General features: G+C 42.8%; 1 protein-coding gene across 2 annotated transcripts in view; it reads left to right on the top strand.

Annotated features, from left to right (window-relative positions):
- LOC146855000 (patatin-like phospholipase domain-containing protein 2) overlaps positions 1-20,727 on the top strand; it is a 312,239-nt gene that overhangs the window by 158,187 nt on the left and 133,325 nt on the right. For both annotated transcript variants that reach the window (XM_085652465.1, XM_085652464.1), the window contains exon 4: positions 20,002-20,211. In XM_085652465.1, the coding sequence (XP_085508591.1) occupies positions 20,002-20,211 (210 nt within the window). The remainder of the gene's footprint in view (positions 1-20,001; positions 20,212-20,727) is intronic.

Below are 20,727 nucleotides of genomic sequence, written 5' to 3'. Positions count from 1 at the left end.
AGAAAAATGTTTCAAACATTTTAGCAAACATCTGTAACAATCTGTACAATACAAGGACAATTAGACAATATTTACATCTGTACAAACTTACAGCTATACACAATATGAAAAAGCGAATAAACAATGCTTATACATTTATACTTATAAGGCTCAGTGAGTGAAAATACATGAAAACAGTCCTACGTTTTTCTTTGAATAAAGGTACGGGGACTCTTTGTCATGGAGTCCTCGCAGTACGAGCGTCTTTTATTTAGTGCCAAAGAAAAGAGGAGGTAGCCTCATGATATGGAAACCAGATCCAAAGCCCTGTCGTTCAGAGGTATTTTTTCTATGGCAGGAGGTCAAACGTAATTTGACAATGGTTCTATCTGGGTTCTTTAGGGCTCGCCTCCACTGTAAGATTACCAATGCGTTTCGACCTTCTGCGTGGCGCTTCCTCTATGGGAGGTCTTCATCAGGGTGAATAACGTTTTCTACGAAGGACTCGTGATATCCAAGTATAAAGAACACGGGTACTAGTCAGGTGTATTTATTTAAAAAGATAATTGTGTGCAAGATATTTACAAGTGAAAAGGAGTGTGTAATTACGTTTATTCTTACCTGCCATAACGGCGGTAAATAAGTAACAGAATCCGAGGCTTCTTGAGTCAATGCGGAGTCTTTGTAGGCTAAAACAAGTGAGGGGGAAGTCTGGTCACTAAAGGACGTATTATACTTAATGTTGCTTTACTATCTAGCCAGATAGAGTTCAGAGAAGGAATTATGGTACCATCATGCTGGTGCCGGGTGAGAGGAACCAGAACGTGAAGACAGGTGGGCACGTGATTTGAAGTGTTATACTGGACGCACGATGATAGAGAGGGCACACCTTTTAACCGAGTCGTTCTAAAGATATTCCAAAACGGAGAGGTGAATTAAGTGCTTGCCGAATAATACAGAGGGGAACATGTTAAAACCTACCACCTCTCTGTAGTGAGGAAGTGCTCAAATCGATACGGGTGACCCTCTCGGAGCCCGTGTCGCGTGATCTACAAACATGCATGAGACATCACGGAGAAATACCTTTCGTTCAAAGAACGGGGGTTCGTGTGTTATCCTGGCCGAAGCTCCAAATTAATTAGGGCTGCGTATTGATAAAACGCGGGGAAGGCGCAATGCGTCTCAGTTTCTATTCCTCCGGCATAGGTGCAGGCGAAGATCAACTGCCACGGTTTCAGCCATTAACCAAATATTGCAATGTGGGCGTGGCTTTAACGTGACGTCGGGAGGAACTACCAAGTGTTTCCGGGTTAGGGGACCACGGGGAGGGACTACAGGGACACAACGAGAAAACCCATAGTAACTGTGGAGATAGACGCTAGTCATAGCAAATTTGGGATATGCTGCACTCAGCTGCGAGTGCCAAACGTTTGCGTATTGACGTGACAAACACATCTAGTAAAACTGGAATTAATTAGCATGAATCTCGCAAAACATGCTAACAATTAATCATGAAGGAAGACAGTGTGAAACCATAGGTGCGTTCATGATTTTGCATCTAATTCTAGAGTGGTGTTGGATCACTACAAAAGTTCTGATGTAGACTTCGTACATTTCATTAAACAGAAACTTATTCCCCTACTAGAATCTGGGGAAGAAGAAGGCTGGCTGTCTAAAAAAGAAGCTCAATACTTGATCAATCATAATCCGAGAACACCACTATTTTATGTCCTGCCAAAAATCGCCCTAAAGAACCCAGATAGAACCATTGTCAAATTACGTTTGACCTCCTTCCATAGAAAAAATCCCTCTTAACGACAGGGCTTTGGATCTGGTTTCCATATCATGAGGCTACCTCCTCTTTTCTTTGGCACTAAATAAAAGACGCTCGTACTGCGAGGACTCTATGACAAAGAGTACCCGTAACTTTATTCAAAGAAAAACGTAGGACTGTTTTCATGTATTTTCACTCACTGAGCCTTATAAGTATAAATGTATAATCATTGTTTATTCGCTTTTTCATATTGTCTAGCTGTAAGTTTGTACAGATGTAAATATTGTCTAATTGTCCTTGTATTATACCGATTGTTACAGATGTATGTTAAAATGTTTGAAACATTTTTCTAATGTCCAAGCAAATAGTCTTGCTTTGTATTTAATTACTGTCCAGGGATAAATAAAAAATCCAACTGGTTAACATAAATATGCCATATTGATGGTGTCAGAGGTATTCTTATTTTTCACTTTAGTATTAGATTCCAACCTCTGTACTCCTTAATAGAATCATTCCCCTGTTTGTTTATCAGCTTATTATTTCACTGCATTTTGAGGAAGTGGTCTAATTGGGTGAGGATCATCCTCATTTGAAGGTGTCTAGAGTGCACGAGGCTGAAATAATTATTTGCATATAGGCCTGCAACTTTGGCAACAGCAGGTTTTGTTTCATATGTATTGCCACTAGAGCTGACGCATCAGCCGAGCCATATAGATACCCACATTAGTCACGCTTGTAGAAGGAAAAAAAACATTGACAATGTCAGTAGGTCTGTCTTTAAAGGAATGCAGTTTTTTATGGCATAATTATGGATTTCCGCATTTGCCAAATCGGTCATCTGCTGCATAATCAGCAGATTTTAACAAAAAATTGTGGTCCTCGCTCATTAAGAACAAAAATTACAAAAAAATGGCAACATGTTTGCGTGCAGTGGATGGCCTGTCAAAATGGTTTACTATTCCTATTCTGGTGCCATATTTCTGTATTAGGTTGTTAAATTAGTACTAATGTGGTGAAATCTTTTCCCAGACAGAATTACCATGTATAACAATTCCACAATAATGACGTAGTATACTATAAAAAATGTTCATGATTTGCCTTTTCTTGGTGTATAAATTAATCAACCTTGCTGCCTAATTTCAGTGGCCCTGGGTATATGTCAGAAGCATGTCAATGAATAAATCTGGAAATGGAGGTCCATTTAGAAAATCCTTATCTGCCTGTCTTATTGTTTGTTGATCAAGTATACTTGGGTTCTTTATTCAGTTCTTAGCGAAATATTGTAGCAGGCATTACTGATGGCTACAAGTGTCCTCCTGGGATTTTGGAAGCCCTGTTTGTAGGGTTTAGTTTAAGACCGGGTAGGGTTTAGTTTAAGACAGGCGGTGATTAGCAACTGTGGAAGTCCTTGCTACTTCAGAAGGGGAAACTTGATAGTTATTTGACTGCATAGCATGTGTTTGTGTGTGGATCATCATCTTGCTCCAGTGATTACCAACTTGTCTTAGACTCGCTGTACTCGCTTCGCCTTGTCTTTTTTGCTTGTTCTCTCCTTTGTGGTAAGTTGTGTGTGTTCTAAACAAACATTGGGCTCTTATTTGGGTTACTAATGTTCTTTGTATTAGAAACGAATGGCTAATCGTCAGTATTAATTTTTTTCCCCATCTCCTTGTGTTGATACGGTGTCTCAATGTAGTGGAGTTACTCTTATTATATTGATGTGTGTATGCTCAGGGCTTGCACTGCTGTATGTTTTTATGGTCTGGCTTGACAGCGTATCTGTCACCAGCCAATTTATAGGAGAATCACTAGAAAGCTTTGGCTCCACCCACATGCTGGGAGTCAGGTGTGCATGTTTTGATTGCGTAGACGTTGTGTAAAAAAAGTGCTGTGATCATTTTGTTTATTACCTGCCTAAGCTTGAACTTTCAGGATCATATCTCCCATAACTGGATAATGTAGGTGGATAACGTAGGTTGTATTTCTCTGGCAGCAGCATAGAGGGAAGGCGGGCAGTCTTTAGCCTACATGACTTGGTAGTGTAATTGTCATCTGACCTTCTGGCCTCCACCATTATTAATCGCCAGTTATTTGCGTCCACACATCCATTCCCATGCTGTCTACTTGTAATGCTTCAGATTACCACACAACACTCCAAAGCTGCAGCCTGTCTGACGAGCGGAGGCTCCCTGCTCATGGCACAGCCATGAGTGTTAATGGCTCTCGAGGCTGTGTACAGCGCCTGCCGCCAGCTGGGTCTAGGTAAATGAAACCGATGAAGTGCATGCTGGGAGAGCGCTTGCGGTGACAGCACCCAGTCCAGCAGTTTCACAGCCACCAGGGCCTTTTGGAGTTTATGGAAAAGGCTCCAGCGGGAACGAGCGCTTTGTTTAGTAACGTATGGTCTAAGAATTGCTAGGCTGTCTGTCTGTTAACTGTTTAATGCAGTCACACCTCCCTGCACCTGCTGCACCGTGGGTAGCTAAACCCCAGCTGGTTTAGATTCAGCGTTCGTCTAAATGGCAATACCCTTTGCAAACTATCGGGTGCTCTAGAAATGCGATCTTCACCCAGAAAGGGTCCCACTGGGCATATTGGGGCCTTCATTGGCTTACCAGCTAAAGTTGAACACGTAGCTGACGGTCGCTTCCGTAATTACCGACTTTGGCTCATGTGTAATATTGCCGCAGCCATTTACTGTTGCACGAGAAATCAGGCCTTCCTTGCGTAGAATCGATATATATCTATACATTTCATGACCCGATATATTTTGTATTTAATAGTTGTGATTTGTTAATGTAGTGCCATCCTCTCTGTGGATGTTTGTGTGGTTTTAGGAATCATGAATTTGAATTTATTAGTAATCAGTGATTTATCTTTCAATGGATATAATGGTTTAGGTCTCGCTACAGACAACAGCTTGTAGTGAGAGCTCTTGTCATCAGTGCATTAACGAGCATTGGAAACACCTATAGGTCAGGTACGTCACTAAAAGTCCCTATATACTTCCTTGCATGTAGTCTCTAATGAATCCATTCATTCACTCAATCACTCATCAGCCATGCAGCCAATCATCCGTGCACGCAAAGAGCTAGTCATCCACCCGTTTACCCATTTTTGCATTCACCCATCCACTTCCCACACTAACTCACCTATCAAAGAAGCACTTCTTATGAGCTATAAGCTTCCATATTGCTTTATTGCTAGTGTGTGAGTGTTTCTGTGAGAGACTACTTCTGTTATAGATGTGAGAGTTTTGCTAGTAGTGTCTGACTGCTACTGTGTGAGGGCTTGTGTTCTGTAAGAAGTATCCAGCTGTTAGTCTGACGGGGTGGGAGAGCATTGTCGGTAGGGTGAGGTTCCTAGGACCCTGGAAGAGACGAGACAGCGGTTGGCAATGCTGTTGTGGGCGGAAGAAAAACGTGAATGGCACACTGACAATGGATGAAGGGGGCTGGCTGAAAGTCCCTATGAGTAAGTATACAATGCACGTATTTTAATTAAATCAAAGACCTTGGCTAACACCATATCTAAGCAAGTATTGACTAAGCCAATAGGTCTCGCTTTTGTGAAAGGTAGAGCTATTGGCGTTGTAAATGACAATGTCTTTTACCCATGTTATGGAGTGCAGTGGGTGTATGTGGTGGAGTGGAATTATGTGGGTTGTATTGGAATTGTTGTGGAATTATGTGGCATATAATTGTGTGGAGTGGATTTGTAAAGTGGAATTATGTGGCATGGTGTGCTGTGGAATTATGTGGATAGTTCTGTGGTATTGAGTGCACTGGATTTATTTAAAGTGCGATTGTGTTTAATGGAGTGGAATTATGTGGAATGGTATTTTGTGTAATGGAATGGCATGTAGTGGAGTTCAATTAAGTGGTGTGCTATCGAAGTTTGTGGAATTCGGTGGTGTGGATTGGATGTATGTTGTGTGCAGTATAATTGTGGTGTTGATTTATGTGGTTTGTTGTCTACTTATGTGGTATGGTATGGAAGTGTGTGGAGTTGAATTGTGTGGCGTGGAACTGTGTGGCATTAAGTGAAATGCTGATTGGAATTTTGTGGCATGGTGTGGAGTGTATGTATATATGTGGATTTCTGCTATGTGAAAACATCACAGACCAGGAGAGGAGGTAAAATCTGTGTGCAACTGCAAAGAACTGATTTCCACACATTGCTCAGACAGTCAACTGCAATGCATTAAGGGGATAGAAAATTTACAAGCAGCAAAATCTTAACAAAATCTGAACAGCTCTAAAAACCAATGTGCTTTTGTAAAAGTGTCAATTGTGATTGCACTGCTATGTATTCATTGCTACAATACATTACACTACGAGTTGTGTACTCACGGTCTGCCAATTGTCGGATGTCAAATTCAGCAATCGGAGTGATGCATCCAATTTTTGGCAGTTTATGCACAGTGGCTTCACTTCTTGCGTCTTGTTCTATTTACTCCCATGCCTCGCACGAAATCCCATGCTGATACTGTAGTTACACTTGTACCATCACTCTTTTGCAAGTACTGAGGCCTACTCAACAATCTCCGTACGCGGTTTTGTTCTAAAACTTTACAATATAATTAATGTATTTTTCTTTGACTGCATTATAGATATTGAGTATTAGTCTGTAACTCTACATTCTTTTAGACCGAGCAAACAACAACTATAAAATGAGCTTAAAAACAGTACCACGGATGCACAGTGAGCTTTTAAAAAGATACTACCAAAACTGACGCGCTATGCTGTTAGAAATTTCCTCCTAATTGGGCATATGGACGTTCGAGATTGTGATCAGTAAATACGCTCTTAGCTCATGCTCTTAATGAACAATGTCTAGGGGTGGGGCACACTCCGTATAAGGATTTCCATGCGATGGATGCAAAGGGTGCCAGCCCTCCCTGGTGTCAGGGAATCGTCACTTTAAGGGTTGAGGGTGTGCAGAATAGACAGGACAGCAGCTGCTCTTCCTTTTGTTAATGGATTTTAATGCACACGTGTAGACATTGCTCTGCCCAGCTCGGTTTACTTCGGTCCATATAGAGGCCACTCCTGCCACCACCATACCCGAAGCTCAGAGCGAGTGTGCCTGAGCACGGAACCGGGCAGTCCCGCACCTTACACAAAGAAAGGTCTCACCGGCCCGGTGCTCCGCCCCAAGGCGGGCAGTCCGTAAGGCAGCCAACAAGCGGATAAACTTGGTAGCCGAATCTGTGGAAATTCTTGTGGTGATTGATCTACTTTTGTCGTTAATCAGTCGCAAAGATTATAAACGGTAATTGGCGCGTTAGGTTAACAGAAGACAACTGTGTAGGAGAATCATGTACAATAAAATGCTTTAAATTCCAAAATGTAAGTAAGAAGTTACATGTTCTTCGTGCCATGGAGCAAGTTATTTTTTAAAAGCATTTCAAACTATTCTCATTCAGACTGACCACGGCTTCAACTTGAGGTTGAAAACCAGAGGCGTAGCTAGAGCTTGTGGCGCCCAGGGCTATCCCTCAGATTGCCGCCCCTGTGGAGAGGGGGTGGCTGAGAAAAAGGATGGCGAGCACTTGAAAGAGGTCCGAGAGACACGTAGTATCGCCGCTAATAGTTACCTCGATCATGCAAGTTACATGCACATACATGACACGGTCCAAGGCTACACAGTAGGTTACACCGGTGACTGGCAGTACAAAGGAGAAAACACAGACTGCATGATCTATCTGGGGACTCAGAAAAACCGCATGTGACATCCATCAGAGAGCTGCGTGAAGGAATACCTGGTAATCCCCTCAGCATAATGCAAACATGCACATACAGGACACTGTTCGGGGATCCATCATCTGCAACTGACATTAAATGTCCAAATATCATGGTCCCCCCAAATTAACTGGCTTCATTTTTGGATGTTCAAACCTTGCCTCATGCTCAACCCCACCAACACTGAATTCCTTTTATTTGCCAAGAACAGCAAGAAACAAGCAGCGAAAATCTTGCTCAGTGATATGAACCTTGATGGCTTCAAATCCCACCCATCTCCAAGCCACTTGGATTCAACCTGGAACTGCTGTTCACGCTCTCACATTCTTGCACCAGGATGGTACCTATACCCTGCTCCGTGGCCTCCCAGACTGCCAACTGCACCCCTTTAAGGGCATCCTACATGCAGCATAATGCCTCATCCAGGGCCTGAAGAATTCTGTTCACATCACTCCCTCATCCTGATGGAACTCCATTGTCAGCCTGCACCATCTTCAAAACCAGCTGCATCGTTTACAAAGCTGTGGTAACCAGCACCCTTGCATAGTTTGCCATCTCTGCTCTATGCACATACTCTGTCAGACACCATCAAAATGGATGCAAAGGAGTATGAAAAACAAGAAAACAAGGCAACAAGCCTTCATCTATGTATCCAGGATTTTGAACAACATCGCCATTTCCATCAGGAATGACACACTCATGCTCTAGTTTAGGAAATCGTCTAACACACTCCTCTTTAAAGAACATTACATCACAATAGAGTAACAGTGCACTTCTGCTCCCAGAACCCCGCTACCTCTCTAATCACTGGCTGATTGTATTTTTATTTTTAGCTTTCATAGTTCTCCACTGCCTTTTGGTTAGATTTGCACTATACAGTTACCAAATACATTTGCACATACATACCTCTCAGGGCCAGAAGGTAATTTTATTCTAAATACTCCCAAATTCCAGATGGCCTTTCCACAGAGACAGCTAGCAGCCACTTGAGGTGACATATTAAGGGGGTGCCAAGTTCAATGAAAAATTCTAATTGAAACAAACATAAAGAAATCTTTTGAGGTCACTGATTGCCAGGTTTACCTACTGTGACAATTGCTTCCAGATTTCCTGGGCCTATCATGAGCAAAGGGAACATTTGACAGAAAGTTACACTTGGATAATGACAGAACCTAAAACATTTTTCATTAGCAGCCTACAACCTCAATTCACAAAGTTAATTCCAACTAGGGATGGGTGGGATTGGCACAATTTGGTTCTGCGGAATTATGCGGGATTACATAAAACTTCTGGGCGATTCCACGAAATTCCAGGACGGGGCAGAGTGGACATTTGGTGCTATTTTTTTAGTGCAAAATGCACCCTTGCATCCAAAAATGGATGCATTATGCAATAACAAAATAGCGCGGCCAAACACCACTCGCCGCCTATACATACCCTGCAGTGATTACTGCAGAGTATGTAACGGCATACTAACCTTTAGAAACCACTGCATATCACTTTGCAGTGCATACCCCTTGCTGCCCTTACATAATCTACAGTAATTACTGCAGAGTATGTAAGGGCGCTGTGGGGTATGCTCTGCAGTGGTTTCTAAACAGGGCCTCAAAAGGGAGCAGTCCCTCTAAATTATTTTATTTTTAAAACACTGCAGATTAAACTTTCATCTGTAGTGATTTTTAAATTTAGATGGACTGCTCCCTCTTTAGAATTTACTGCAGATTAATTCTGCCGGTGGAGCGATGCAATTTATAAGTAATTACAAGACTAACTCGAAATTACCAAATTCCTCCAATTCCGCTCGCGGAATTAATAATTCTGCCCAGGCCTAATTTCAAAATGCTGGCTGCGTTTCCACAGTGCGTAATTGTACATGGTGTAGAATTATGATTTGGGGAAATGGGAGCCCCGCAAACATGTAACATGATGTTCACCGTAGGATACCTGGAAACGTTCGCTGGGCAGAACTTTCAAGTCATAACACTGAGAATGTTTCTGAACTCCCAAAAGTGGTAAATCTGCCCTTGTTTGTGGTACTACTGCAGGTGAAGATCTAACATTTTATGGTGTGATTTGGGCCAATTTTCTGGCCTTCTGTGCGGCTTGCAATGTAGGGAAGTGCAACTGGGATCCGAAAACAATGATGATAATATACTGTAGTATGAACAGACCGGTTTCCTTTACCTAGAACATATTATCATCCTGGTTGTTTTCTAAATCCATTTAGCAAATTGAATTGCCACCAGGTGTGTTAGGTTTCCTTGGGTAATGTCTCTGAGTGATGCAGCCACAGAGGCCTTTATTTTCACAATTAACACCACTGACTTACAATATTTTCACAATCCCCAGGAGGCATGCCTTTGATTAAAAGCTCATTCCAGAGATTGAATCTTTTGTCAAAATGTAATTGCAGAAAACAGGGCCCAATTCTGATTGTCATATAAATCCTGATTCGAGCTTAAATGGAGGTTTCCACCTAAATTGAGAAACCAAGCTTTGCAGTAATTACCACTTAATCAATTGTGTTTCTGGGCTTTTTGCAACAAGAAATCCCCCAAAATAAAGGAAAATAGGAAAAAAAGAAAAATATTCAGTAAATATGTGTACTAACACCAATGCTATATGTTGTAACTCACTCTGCCTGTCAAACCTCAAGATAGGTAGGTAAAACCGCACCTGGTAAATATTGCACACTGTGGTAGTGAAATGTACCACAGTTGGTATTACCACCAACAGTACAGGCGCAATAAATCGAGGACCTATACTTTCTTCCGTTGTTTAATGAGGCTGTGCATAGAAAATATACTCAAAGAATTTAGTCACACTTTTTTTTGGCTTAGCTGGGTTAGGTACATTAACTTGCAAAACGATGTGCATAATCTAACAATGTACAAAAAAGAATCCGAGGTGAAAAAATCTGAAACTTTGTCAGGGTAAAAAATACTTTGCTCACCCCCAGTATGTGCGTCCCAAAACCTACGGACAACCAATTGACCTGAAATGAAGTTAGGACTGACTGAGATTTTGCACAATACACCGCAGCCTTGCAGCCGTGAGTGAAAGAGCTGGATGGGGGAAACTGGGGGGAGGGGTGGGGGGCAAAAGGGGAAGAGCTAGGATGAGTAAGCCTTATTGGTCCAGTAATGCAAACATTTATAACCTCTGTGCACCCCCCTTCTGGATATGTACCCCAGAACAAAATAATTGTTCCCCCATGCCACTTCTAGGAATAATACATACCTCCACTTTCCTGGTGATTGAGAAGGCTTTTCTCTGACTCCTTTCTTAGAAAGCATGAAAAGATGGCTTGAGTCCGTGAGCACTATTGGTTCCTAGGTTTCCGTGCATGAGTGACTGTATGCCATCCAGCTACATGGTTCATTAAAAAACAAAAGTGAATTTATGATCAGCCCCATGAAAGTGTATGACTATAGCCTAGTTTCTGCTCCTGTATGTTTGTGCTTGTAAACCAATATGCTCTATGTTGATACCTGTACAGGCTATATGGCTCTGTGTAGCACAAGGCCCCTCATCGGAGCACCAAAGAAAATGAACGAAGCTACAAAGCAGCTTGACGAAGACCAAAGTCAACGAGGCGCAGCGTCCTCCTAACCATAAAAAATGGCATCCACAATATAGCCCTTATAGGCATAATGGCTTTTGGAAGCAGATAAAGCTCCGTCGCCGAGCCAGTGAATTATTTTGAATTCAAATGCTCTTAATAAAGCAGAGATGCCAGATGTTTAGTTTGGAGTGAAACGAAAAAAAAAATGACTACGATCACATGGGTCCACGAGATTCCTAGCACTGAAAGGAACTACTTTAAGGGTGTATGGGCCCCTAGAGAAGGGGCTGAATGATGTCACTGAGTGAAGTTAGCCAATGGCTGAAGTGGGCTCACCCACTGCCCAGTGCTCTTTTCTGTGTTAGTTGTACCAAAAATGTGTATATTACAACAGACCAGTGGATGAAGAGGGCTGGTGGAAAGTCCCTATATGTAAGTATATTATACATTTCATTTTACTGATATCAAAAGGTCTTGGCTAGCACCAGACCTAAAAAGAAGTACTGACTGAGCGATTTGGGTATTGGTAAGCCCTCGGCAGCAAATGGTTTTCTTAGGTTTTTCATGCTTTGCGGCTACTTTGGATGGTCCATTTGTCAAGGCCCTTGAATTTTGAAGATATTACATCAAATAGTGCTTTTTTAAAGCTACAGCTGAAAATTCACTGTAGGTTGAAACTCTCTATCCCGTTAGGCTGAGTATAAAATTAACATCACCTTGTCTGTCCCTTGATTATTTGCACTTCATGCATAAATTTGCACAAATGCACTTTTAGCACAAATTTGCACAAATGTATTAATACTTTAGCAGGTTGCTAGGGACCACGAGCTTTGCGGTCTATAAAATTCGAAAAGTCGAAAAACAGCATCTTTACTACCCCTCCTTTCTGGTGGCTAAACATTAGTACTTTTAGCGTAAATTTGCACACCTCATATGCTCCGCTAACTTTTTGAGCATAATGCACATTTTGCCCCTTATGCGAAACTGTCCTCTGTAAATGCAGCAAATTTTGTATTAATGACTCCTCCTCAAATGGGAATGCCTTCCCAACACAAGATGGCGCCCAAAGTCAAGCTAATAGCTCCCCAGCGCGTGAACAGCGTCGCTGAGGTAAGAAATGAACCGGAGCCTCTGCGAATTAGTCTCGCCTGGGTGGGGGGGCGGGAATATAAAACAGCGCCTGATTAAAATAATTACAAGGTTAAAACGAGTATAGCAGTCAGTCGTTTTTCAAATACATCCAACAAACACAGAGCAAACCTCCGGCTTCCGCCTCAGAGGGAAAACATTGCCATTTATAGGCTGGACAGGCAAACCGAGAAAAAAGGTGGCGGCATTGCTATCATTGCCCGAGACACCTACATTGTAAGGCACACGCTAATTCCTCAGACTTCTTGCGAAGCCTTAGAATTCGCAATAAAAACTGACCCCTTCCTACACCTTCAAAGGGATCCTTCTTTATCGACCACCGGGACCCAGGTGTGACTTCCTGGGGGCTCATAGATCCTTCCTAGAAACATCCGCACTGGAGAACTCCTTCACCATTCTAGGTGATTTTAATTTCCATTTTGATGTGCCCAACAATCCTGACACAGCCACGTTTTTAGCTGACATGTCCACTTTTGGTCTATCCCCCTTGGTCCATTCCCCTACGCATGAAGGAGGGCACACACTAGACGGCATTTTTTCTAATGCCTCGGGCCTCAAACTTACAGAAATACTCCCTTTAATTTGGTCGGATCACCATCTCATTCTGGCTTCACTTCCAGTGGGCGACCCCTAGGCCGACAAGCCCCATTCTAACTCCTGTCCCCCCTTCCTGGCATGGGATGACTTAGATGTACACAGGCTGGAAACCTTGCTTAAAGATACCCTCCCCGCGTTCTCTCCAGACCCCAATAATGCTACGTCCCAATTTTACAACTGGGTGAGCACAGCAGCAAAAGATCTGGTCCCACTTAAACAACGGTCACGCAACAGATCGACCCCCTCGGCCCCATGGTACTCAGAGGAACTGCGTACCCAAAAACAACAGTGCAGACATAGAGAGAGACATTGGCGGAAGGACTACACACCCGAAGCCAAACTCCTATACAAAGAATCAGTAGCAAAATACAAACATCTCATCTTGGATGCAAAAAAAAAGTATTATTGCAACAAAATTGAAACAGCACAAAACTCTAATAAATGTCTATACGAGACCACCAAACAATTGGCGGGTTTCTCCGTGGATCTCACACCTCCCCCGTCTCAAACCCTTTGCGACGCTTTATCTAGGTTCTTCTTCAGTAAAGTGGACGACATTTACAGGGTCTTCACCAATAACGTCACTCTCTCCCACAGCCCATCTACTCAACCTGAAGGACCTATTCTCTCGCAGTTCAGTGAGGTCACGTGCCCGCAGGTGCTAACAACGGTATCCACCATTAAATCAGGATCGGCCCTCGACCCATGTCCCTTGAAGGTCCTGAGACCTATTATGGATACAGTTCTACCCTCCATAACCAACATCTGTAACTCCATGTTTAGCACTGGCATCTATCCCGAGACACTAAAGAAAACCCTTATAAAACCGTTGCTCAAAAAATCTACCCTTGATAAAGATGAACCCAAAAGCTACCGCCCCATCGCCAGTCTCCCACTTTTAGCAAAAATTGTGGAAAAAATCATGAATGCCCAACTCTCTTCCTTCATCGAGGATAACAAATGCCTAGATGAATCACAGTTTGGCTTCCGTCGCTTCCACGGTACCGAGACGGCCTTGGTGAAAGCGGCGGACGACATCAGACTTATCCGGGATGCGGGAGGTACCGCCGTCCTGATATTACTAGACCTGTCGGCGGCTTTCGACACGGTCGACCATACCATATTGGTCGACCGTGTCGAGAGCATAGGCATCCAAGGTAACGCCAAAAATCTTCTTGCCTCCTTCCTGGCCAACAGGACCCAGGTCGTCACAGTGGGACCTTTTGAATCCTCCCCTCTGTCACTACCTTGTGGAGTTCCCCAAGGCTCATCCTTTAGTCCGACACTATTTAACATCTATGTGTCGGACCTTGCCAATGTCATCAGGGCACATGGGATGAGCCTTACTTCATACGCTGATGACACTCAACTGGTCCTAGCCGTCAAAAATGACGGCCTTCAGAAAGCCGACATGTTCAATCAGGGCATGTCGGCCATCGGGAACTGGATGTCGCACAATTGTCTGAAGCTAAACTCCGACAAATCGGAGGTTGTAATCTTCGGCAATCTCTCTCCGGAGTGGTCCTCCCGCTGGTGGCCGTCATCTATGGGCCAGCCCCCAGTTCCGGTGGATAAAGTGAGAAACCTGGGAGTTATGTTTGACAACCGTCTGAATTTCCTACCACACGCCAATCAAATATCCTCTTCAGCCTTTTATAAACTGAGGCTCATCAAAAAAATTCTGCCCTTCTTACCTGAAAACATGGCGAAAACGCTGGTAAGCTCCCTGGTGCTTTCCACCCTAGATTATTGTAACGCTTTGTTTCTAGGGGCCCAGGAGAGAGTGTTAACAAAAATGCAGTCCATACAGAACGCGGCCGCCAGGCTCCTAGGGCGAATCCCCAAATTCCATCCGGTTCTACCTACCATGAAACAACTCCATTGGCTTCCGGTGAGGAAGAGGATCATGTTCAAAACCTTGTGCTTGGTATACAAGGCTTTACACAACGCTGTCCCAGCGTTCTTCACTCAGAACCTTATCCCCTATTGTCCATCCAGAGCACTGCGCTCTTCCAGCTCCCTGGATCTGGTGATCCCCCGAACCAAATCTGTTAACTGGGGTGACAGAAGATTTCTGGTGGCTGCTCCAAAACTGTGGAACACACTGCCTCACTTCATCAAGACCAGCACGTCCCTCTGGTCCTTCCGAAAAAACCTCAAAACCTGGCTTTTTAATCACTGACCTCCCAGTTCCCTTCTGGCTAAACATTGCAGTTACCTAGCGCCGAGATGCCCACGGGCCTTCGTTTCGCGCTTTACAAATGTCTAAATAAATAAATAAATAAATGTGTTCGTGATCAATAGCTATTTTTTTTGATTCTGTATTTATTTGTTTTTATCGCGTATGTCTTTTCGTCTAAGTTTATGGTTTTAATTGACTAATAAAACTACGTTGAAACTGGGTCCCAGTATGTTTACTTTGCTGACACAACAGCATTTTCATTTCTGAATTATGGCTGTACTGCTTGCTGTTTGGATGCCTCAGCCTATAATAAACAAGCATTAGCATAGCCAATAGGTCTCGCCTTTGGGACCTTATAAGTGTTTTGCCATGCAACAGTAGTTGTTGCACCAGGGATATTGTGTGCTTGTGGTTGTGTGGTTGAGTGTGTGTGTGTGGGTTTGTGTGTGGTTGAGTGTGTGGGGTTGTGTGTCGGGTTGTGTCTGGTATTCCCTCAGTTACTCATTAAGGGACATCAGACGAGCAGTGATTGGACGACCCGCTACCCTACTCCAAACATTGCTCAGCCCAACACACACAATAGAGTGATGGGCTGGAAATCCCCCCCATTATTTGCAGGCCAGGGGGCCCCCCCCTGTATCTATGCTGGGCCAGCAAGGGGGGGCGCTTGGCTTGCTCTTCCTCTCAGAGTTGAAGGGCGTGAGTCAGGCTGCGCTCTCACGTGCACAGTGCAGATTGCCTGGCCACGTAATGTCACCAGTCTTCACGTCACAGAGCCATCCAGGGTAAAATGCAAAAAAGTTTTTTTCGCTAAGTGAAGGCGGATAGATGGCTGAGCGAAAAGACTATCAAGCTATCCCCATACACAGGTGGTGAACAAATAACAACGCACACCCATAACCCCCTCGAATCATAACAAGGTACTGGATTAACGTCTTCTATTTGGCGCTCTGCAGGTTCCACCCTCTTCTTTCCATTTCTATTGGTGCATGCACTTAAGACAATTTAATTTAGGAATAATGAACCAATCAGGAAATCAGTTGAAGGCGCGCACTCTAATGGTATGAAAAAAAAACAGATATCAACTAATATCCTTTTTCAGATTTTGTTTCCCCGTAAGGGCGATAATACAGATTTTTTTTTTTATATATATATATTTTTATTGATTTTCACAGCAGCAAATGAATAGTTGACTGATACATATCCGATGAGTTACATAAAGACATAATAAACAAAACTGAGCACCATTTTTAAGATAATTGACAACATTAAACAAATTTAGACAGATTATATTATTAACATTGTATCCAGTTATGGATAGGGGCCCAAATTTTTAAACCAAAAATTTTCCTTTTCTTCCCCTTCAGACAATACACAGCTTTCTCTAATTGGTAGATATTTAACAATTTGGTTTGCCATTGAAAGAATAAAGGAGGATCAGCATCTAGCCAGTGAGAGGTAATACAATATCTAAAAATAGACATTGATATAAATAAAAAACCTTCTTCTGCACGTGTGTGCAGCCGGTCTGGATTTGGTTGAATGCCAAATATTACCAGATCATCAGAAAGTACTATAGGAACGTTCATAATTTGATAATACAGATTTAATAACAAAAGAAAATGAGAATCTCCAGGGTTGGAAAATATAAAGTAGAAGACACTTTTTTTGGAAGCACCGAGTAGTGGGGTCATATTCTGTTTCGGCAAACCCCTAAGGGGGGATACAACAGGGGAAATTAATGTTTGAGAATGATTTGTGCTGGGGAAAGTGGGGGCGGAGCGGGTACATTTTCTCATTTAAAGTAAATTGCACGGGGCCTGAACACACTTGCTTTCTCTGGATTATTAACAGATGCTCCCTGCGCGCTGCAAATACGAGAGAGAAGATCGCCTTTATACTAGTAAGGAAGAGTAGCGAAATTCCTTTCCAAATAACTGGCTTAAGTGAAGTTCAGTACAGGTTATGATTATTCTCTACAATTCAGGTATTTACCAGAAATTCGCCTAGCCTTGTAACATTTGGTATCACTTGTCTGTTGAGGTCGGAGCATGCCTGTCAACTTGGAGGTTCTTGGATGAGGATGGGGTTAGATGTGTAAGAGGTTGGTCTCGTTAAAACGAAGAGAGAATCCATTTGTTGGGCAATGCAGGTTTTCAAAGAAGTTAACACTTTTGATCATTTATGGAGGGAGGCACACTGCTTTTTAGGAGTGTAAATATCGTTAAGAGGAGGGTGAGTTGGAGGGTATGGAAAATTACTTCAAAGAACCCATTTCCTACCCTATTACAGGCACTTTCCCAACAGGTTGTTGCGGTGAGGCATTAATCCTGAGCGTATCTTATTGTCGCGTGTGAGTGCAAGAAAGTGGGGCACTTTATGCAGATTTGCAAGTCTAATAATTTGTTACTGGTCAAGGTACGTTGCATTCCTATGTAGAGTAATAAAGTCTTATTAGTACGGACAACTCCAACCGCTTGGTTATGTTTTAAATCCTAGCTTTGTTATCCACCACCATGCGCTCTTAACATATATTGCCTGCCAGTATGGACGATACGTGACACCTACACCTTGCAAGCGGTGGCCGGCAGTAGTATTTTTTTCTTTCTAATCGCGGTACCGGTGCTTTACTTTTAACATTAAAAGTAAAGCACGGGTGCCGCGATTATAGCAAAAGTAAAGAAATAGATGTTTGTTTGCATTTCTTTACTTTTGCTATAATCGCGTCACCAGCGCTTTACTTTTAGTGTTAAAAGTAAAGCACCGGGGCCGCGATTAGCAAGCTAAAAATGCTACAGCCGGCCACAGCTTGCAGTGCATGTGCGCGAGTGGTGCGCACGCAGCAGTAATCACGCCATATGGCACCTCTGCTGAAGCGCCCGCGCACATGCACTGCAACCTGTAGCCGGCGGTAGCATTTTGTAAAGCCCTTACTAAAGTCTCTGAGCAGCGCATGCGCGCTGACGCAGCAGGTCCTAAAAAGGGCACAGTACAGTACACTGTGCTATACATTCCATAGCAGTCAGTGGTTTTAATGTGCTGTCACGCTAACATGTTGCATGTGTGTTTTTGATCACGAACTAAACATCTGCACACCCATCAAGGTATAGCAAAAAATTCGTCCTTTTGTCAAAAGTAAAGCAGTATGTGTTTGTGCTTCTCCATAACAATGCTGTCTTTTAAGCAAGCAGTCATGAACATGCTTTACTAGCCCAAACATTTAATGATTGGAAAAATGTACGACCTTACCTAACTTATCATTCCTACCTACCATACTTAAATTATGTACCATTTATACCTCATCCTACCCCCACTGATACCTAACTGCTGTACCATGCTGAACCTAACCTGTATCTAACCTCTCATACCTAACCAAACCTAGGTACTATACATACTCACCATACCTACCTACCATATCTAACAAATTTACATAAAGTCTATACATTGCAGCCAGTCTTCCATGCCTACCATTGCCTCATACTTTAACCTACCTGACCCTGTATAACGAAAGTCCCTAGCACGACTAACTACATACCTAATCTATCATACCTACCATACATACGTACCACTCCTACCATGTTTAATCTCTGCAGTGCATATACTGTAATGCCTGCGCTCAGGTGTAGTTTTTGTGAAAACAGGATAAGTTATGCATATGGAATCTCTAACGGCTTATGGTACTACAGCCTGTATGAGCAATTCGTTCTAAACTGAGGGGCCTCTTACGCAGATGACACCCAGATTATTGTGTCCGTTACCAATGACATCCAAACCACGGCTGAGAAATTCAACAACTGTATGAGGGAGGCCAGTGATTGGATAAACAGGAACTGCCAAAAGTTAAATTCTACCAAAACAGAGGTCCTGCTATTTGAGAATGATGCGTCGTTTTGGTTTTCCATCTGGTGGCCACAAGAGTTAAGGGATATGCCCAAGCCGAAAAGTAAGTTGAGAAATTTAGGTGTGATGATAGACGACAAATTACTTTTCAAAGAACAAGTTAATTCTGTGGTCTCGACCTCCTTTTACATTTTAAAAACCATCAAGAAGATTGCTCATCTACTGTCCTTTGACCTGTTAAAAACGGTGGTTACAACGTTAGTACGGGCCCGATTAGATTATTGTAATGGTCTCCTCCAAAAACGTTTTTTGAAAAAACTTCAGACAGTGCAAAACACAGCAGCAAGAATGCTTTTCAACACCCCTAGGTTAGAATCTGTGTCTCCTGCCCTAAAGAAACTACATTGGCTTCCTATAGAAAAGCGCATTACTTTTAAAGCACTGTGTCTTGCGTATAAAACTCTATATGGAACCAGTCTAAAAAGGAGTTTAGTTTGGTATGTTCCAACTAGATCCTTGCGCTGTAGCTCTCATAAGAACCTGATTGTGTCCCCCTGCAAGCAGATGTTATGGGGTGGTAAGAGCTTTGTTGGAGACACCGCCACCAAATGGAATGGACTCCACCATTCATTAAAATCTACAACTGAGCTCTTAGCTTTTAGGGAGATGTTAAAAACCTGGCTTTTCACCAACTGACCACTTATCACTTGGATCTCGGGTAGGGGCAAGATGCCTCTGGGCATATGTTGCGCTTTATAAATACATTCAATATCAATATCTTGTTAGTAGCCTAAGCTACTGCAGCCTTCATCTGGAAAGTGCTGATTGCAGGTTTTGACGACAAATAAATGTGAATGCCTTTGCTTCTTTAAAAATAGTGAGACCTATTGGCTTTGCCAATGCTCTGTAATTGAGAATTGCCAATGTTCTAGTTCACTCATGTGCTTAAAAGCTTTAAATTATGTACGTTGTTGGAGTTATGACATTTTACTTTCATCCACCCCCCTTTGACTATCCATTGAAAGTTTCTATATTTTGAGCAAGGAATGTATGGACTTGGATAAGAAGGTAGGTGCTTTTGTTGAATTTGCTTGTATTGATATGGTTTTTATTAACCCATCAATAAACATTAATTCATCCTAAGCTTTGTTTTGCTTCTTTTCTTTTGCAGCGTTACGTTGATGGCGGAATCAGCAACAACGTACCTCAGTATGAGTTAAAGAACACCATCACAATCTCTCCTTTCTCCGGGGAAAGCGATATCTGTCCGAGGGACAATTCCACCAACTTCCACGAGCTGCGAGTGAAGAACACCAGCATCCAGTTCAGCTTGGGGAACCTTTATCGCCTCACTCGGGCACTTTTCCCACCAGAACCAAAGGTACAGAAAAGAGGACTGGAGTCTTTTGTCTAATGGCTTCTGTAGCTGCCTTAGGTTAGGTGTATGAAGGGGCCAGTCTTGAATGCTGGGCAGTTCAGTTTGTTCCTACACCAGTTTACCACCGAGATGGAGTGAAAGCTTTAGCAACTGACTCGGTTTATCTCTTGGAATTGTTGCTGTGAGCATACAGCCATCTCGTATGACGATGTAAGGGAATATTCGCTGCTAATTTGCATTACAGAAGCTCATAATTGAAAATGGGTTGTCATACTTATACAGTGAAACCATCCTCCGCTCCAGAATTGTCAGTTTGCTCTAACATTAGTAGAACTTCTGTTACCCGGGATTAAGTGCAGACAGCTTCCTTACTGGTGCGGTGCATTCCGCACAAGGTCTTTGCTTCTGCCTCGGTGGAGAGTGAGCATTCTAAAATATGATGTTAACTCGGCTGCACCATTGTGTTGGCTTTAATACAACTCAGTTTGTAAGAGAATAAGTATACAGATAACCTTTGGT

Source organism: Triturus cristatus, chromosome 4_1 (assembly GCF_964204655.1).
Source record: "Triturus cristatus chromosome 4_1, aTriCri1.1, whole genome shotgun sequence".
NCBI classification, from domain to species: Eukaryota; Metazoa; Chordata; class Amphibia; order Caudata; family Salamandridae; genus Triturus; species Triturus cristatus.
The sequence above is the reverse complement of the archived record's forward strand: the minus strand, read 5'-3'. Positions and strand labels throughout refer to the sequence as shown.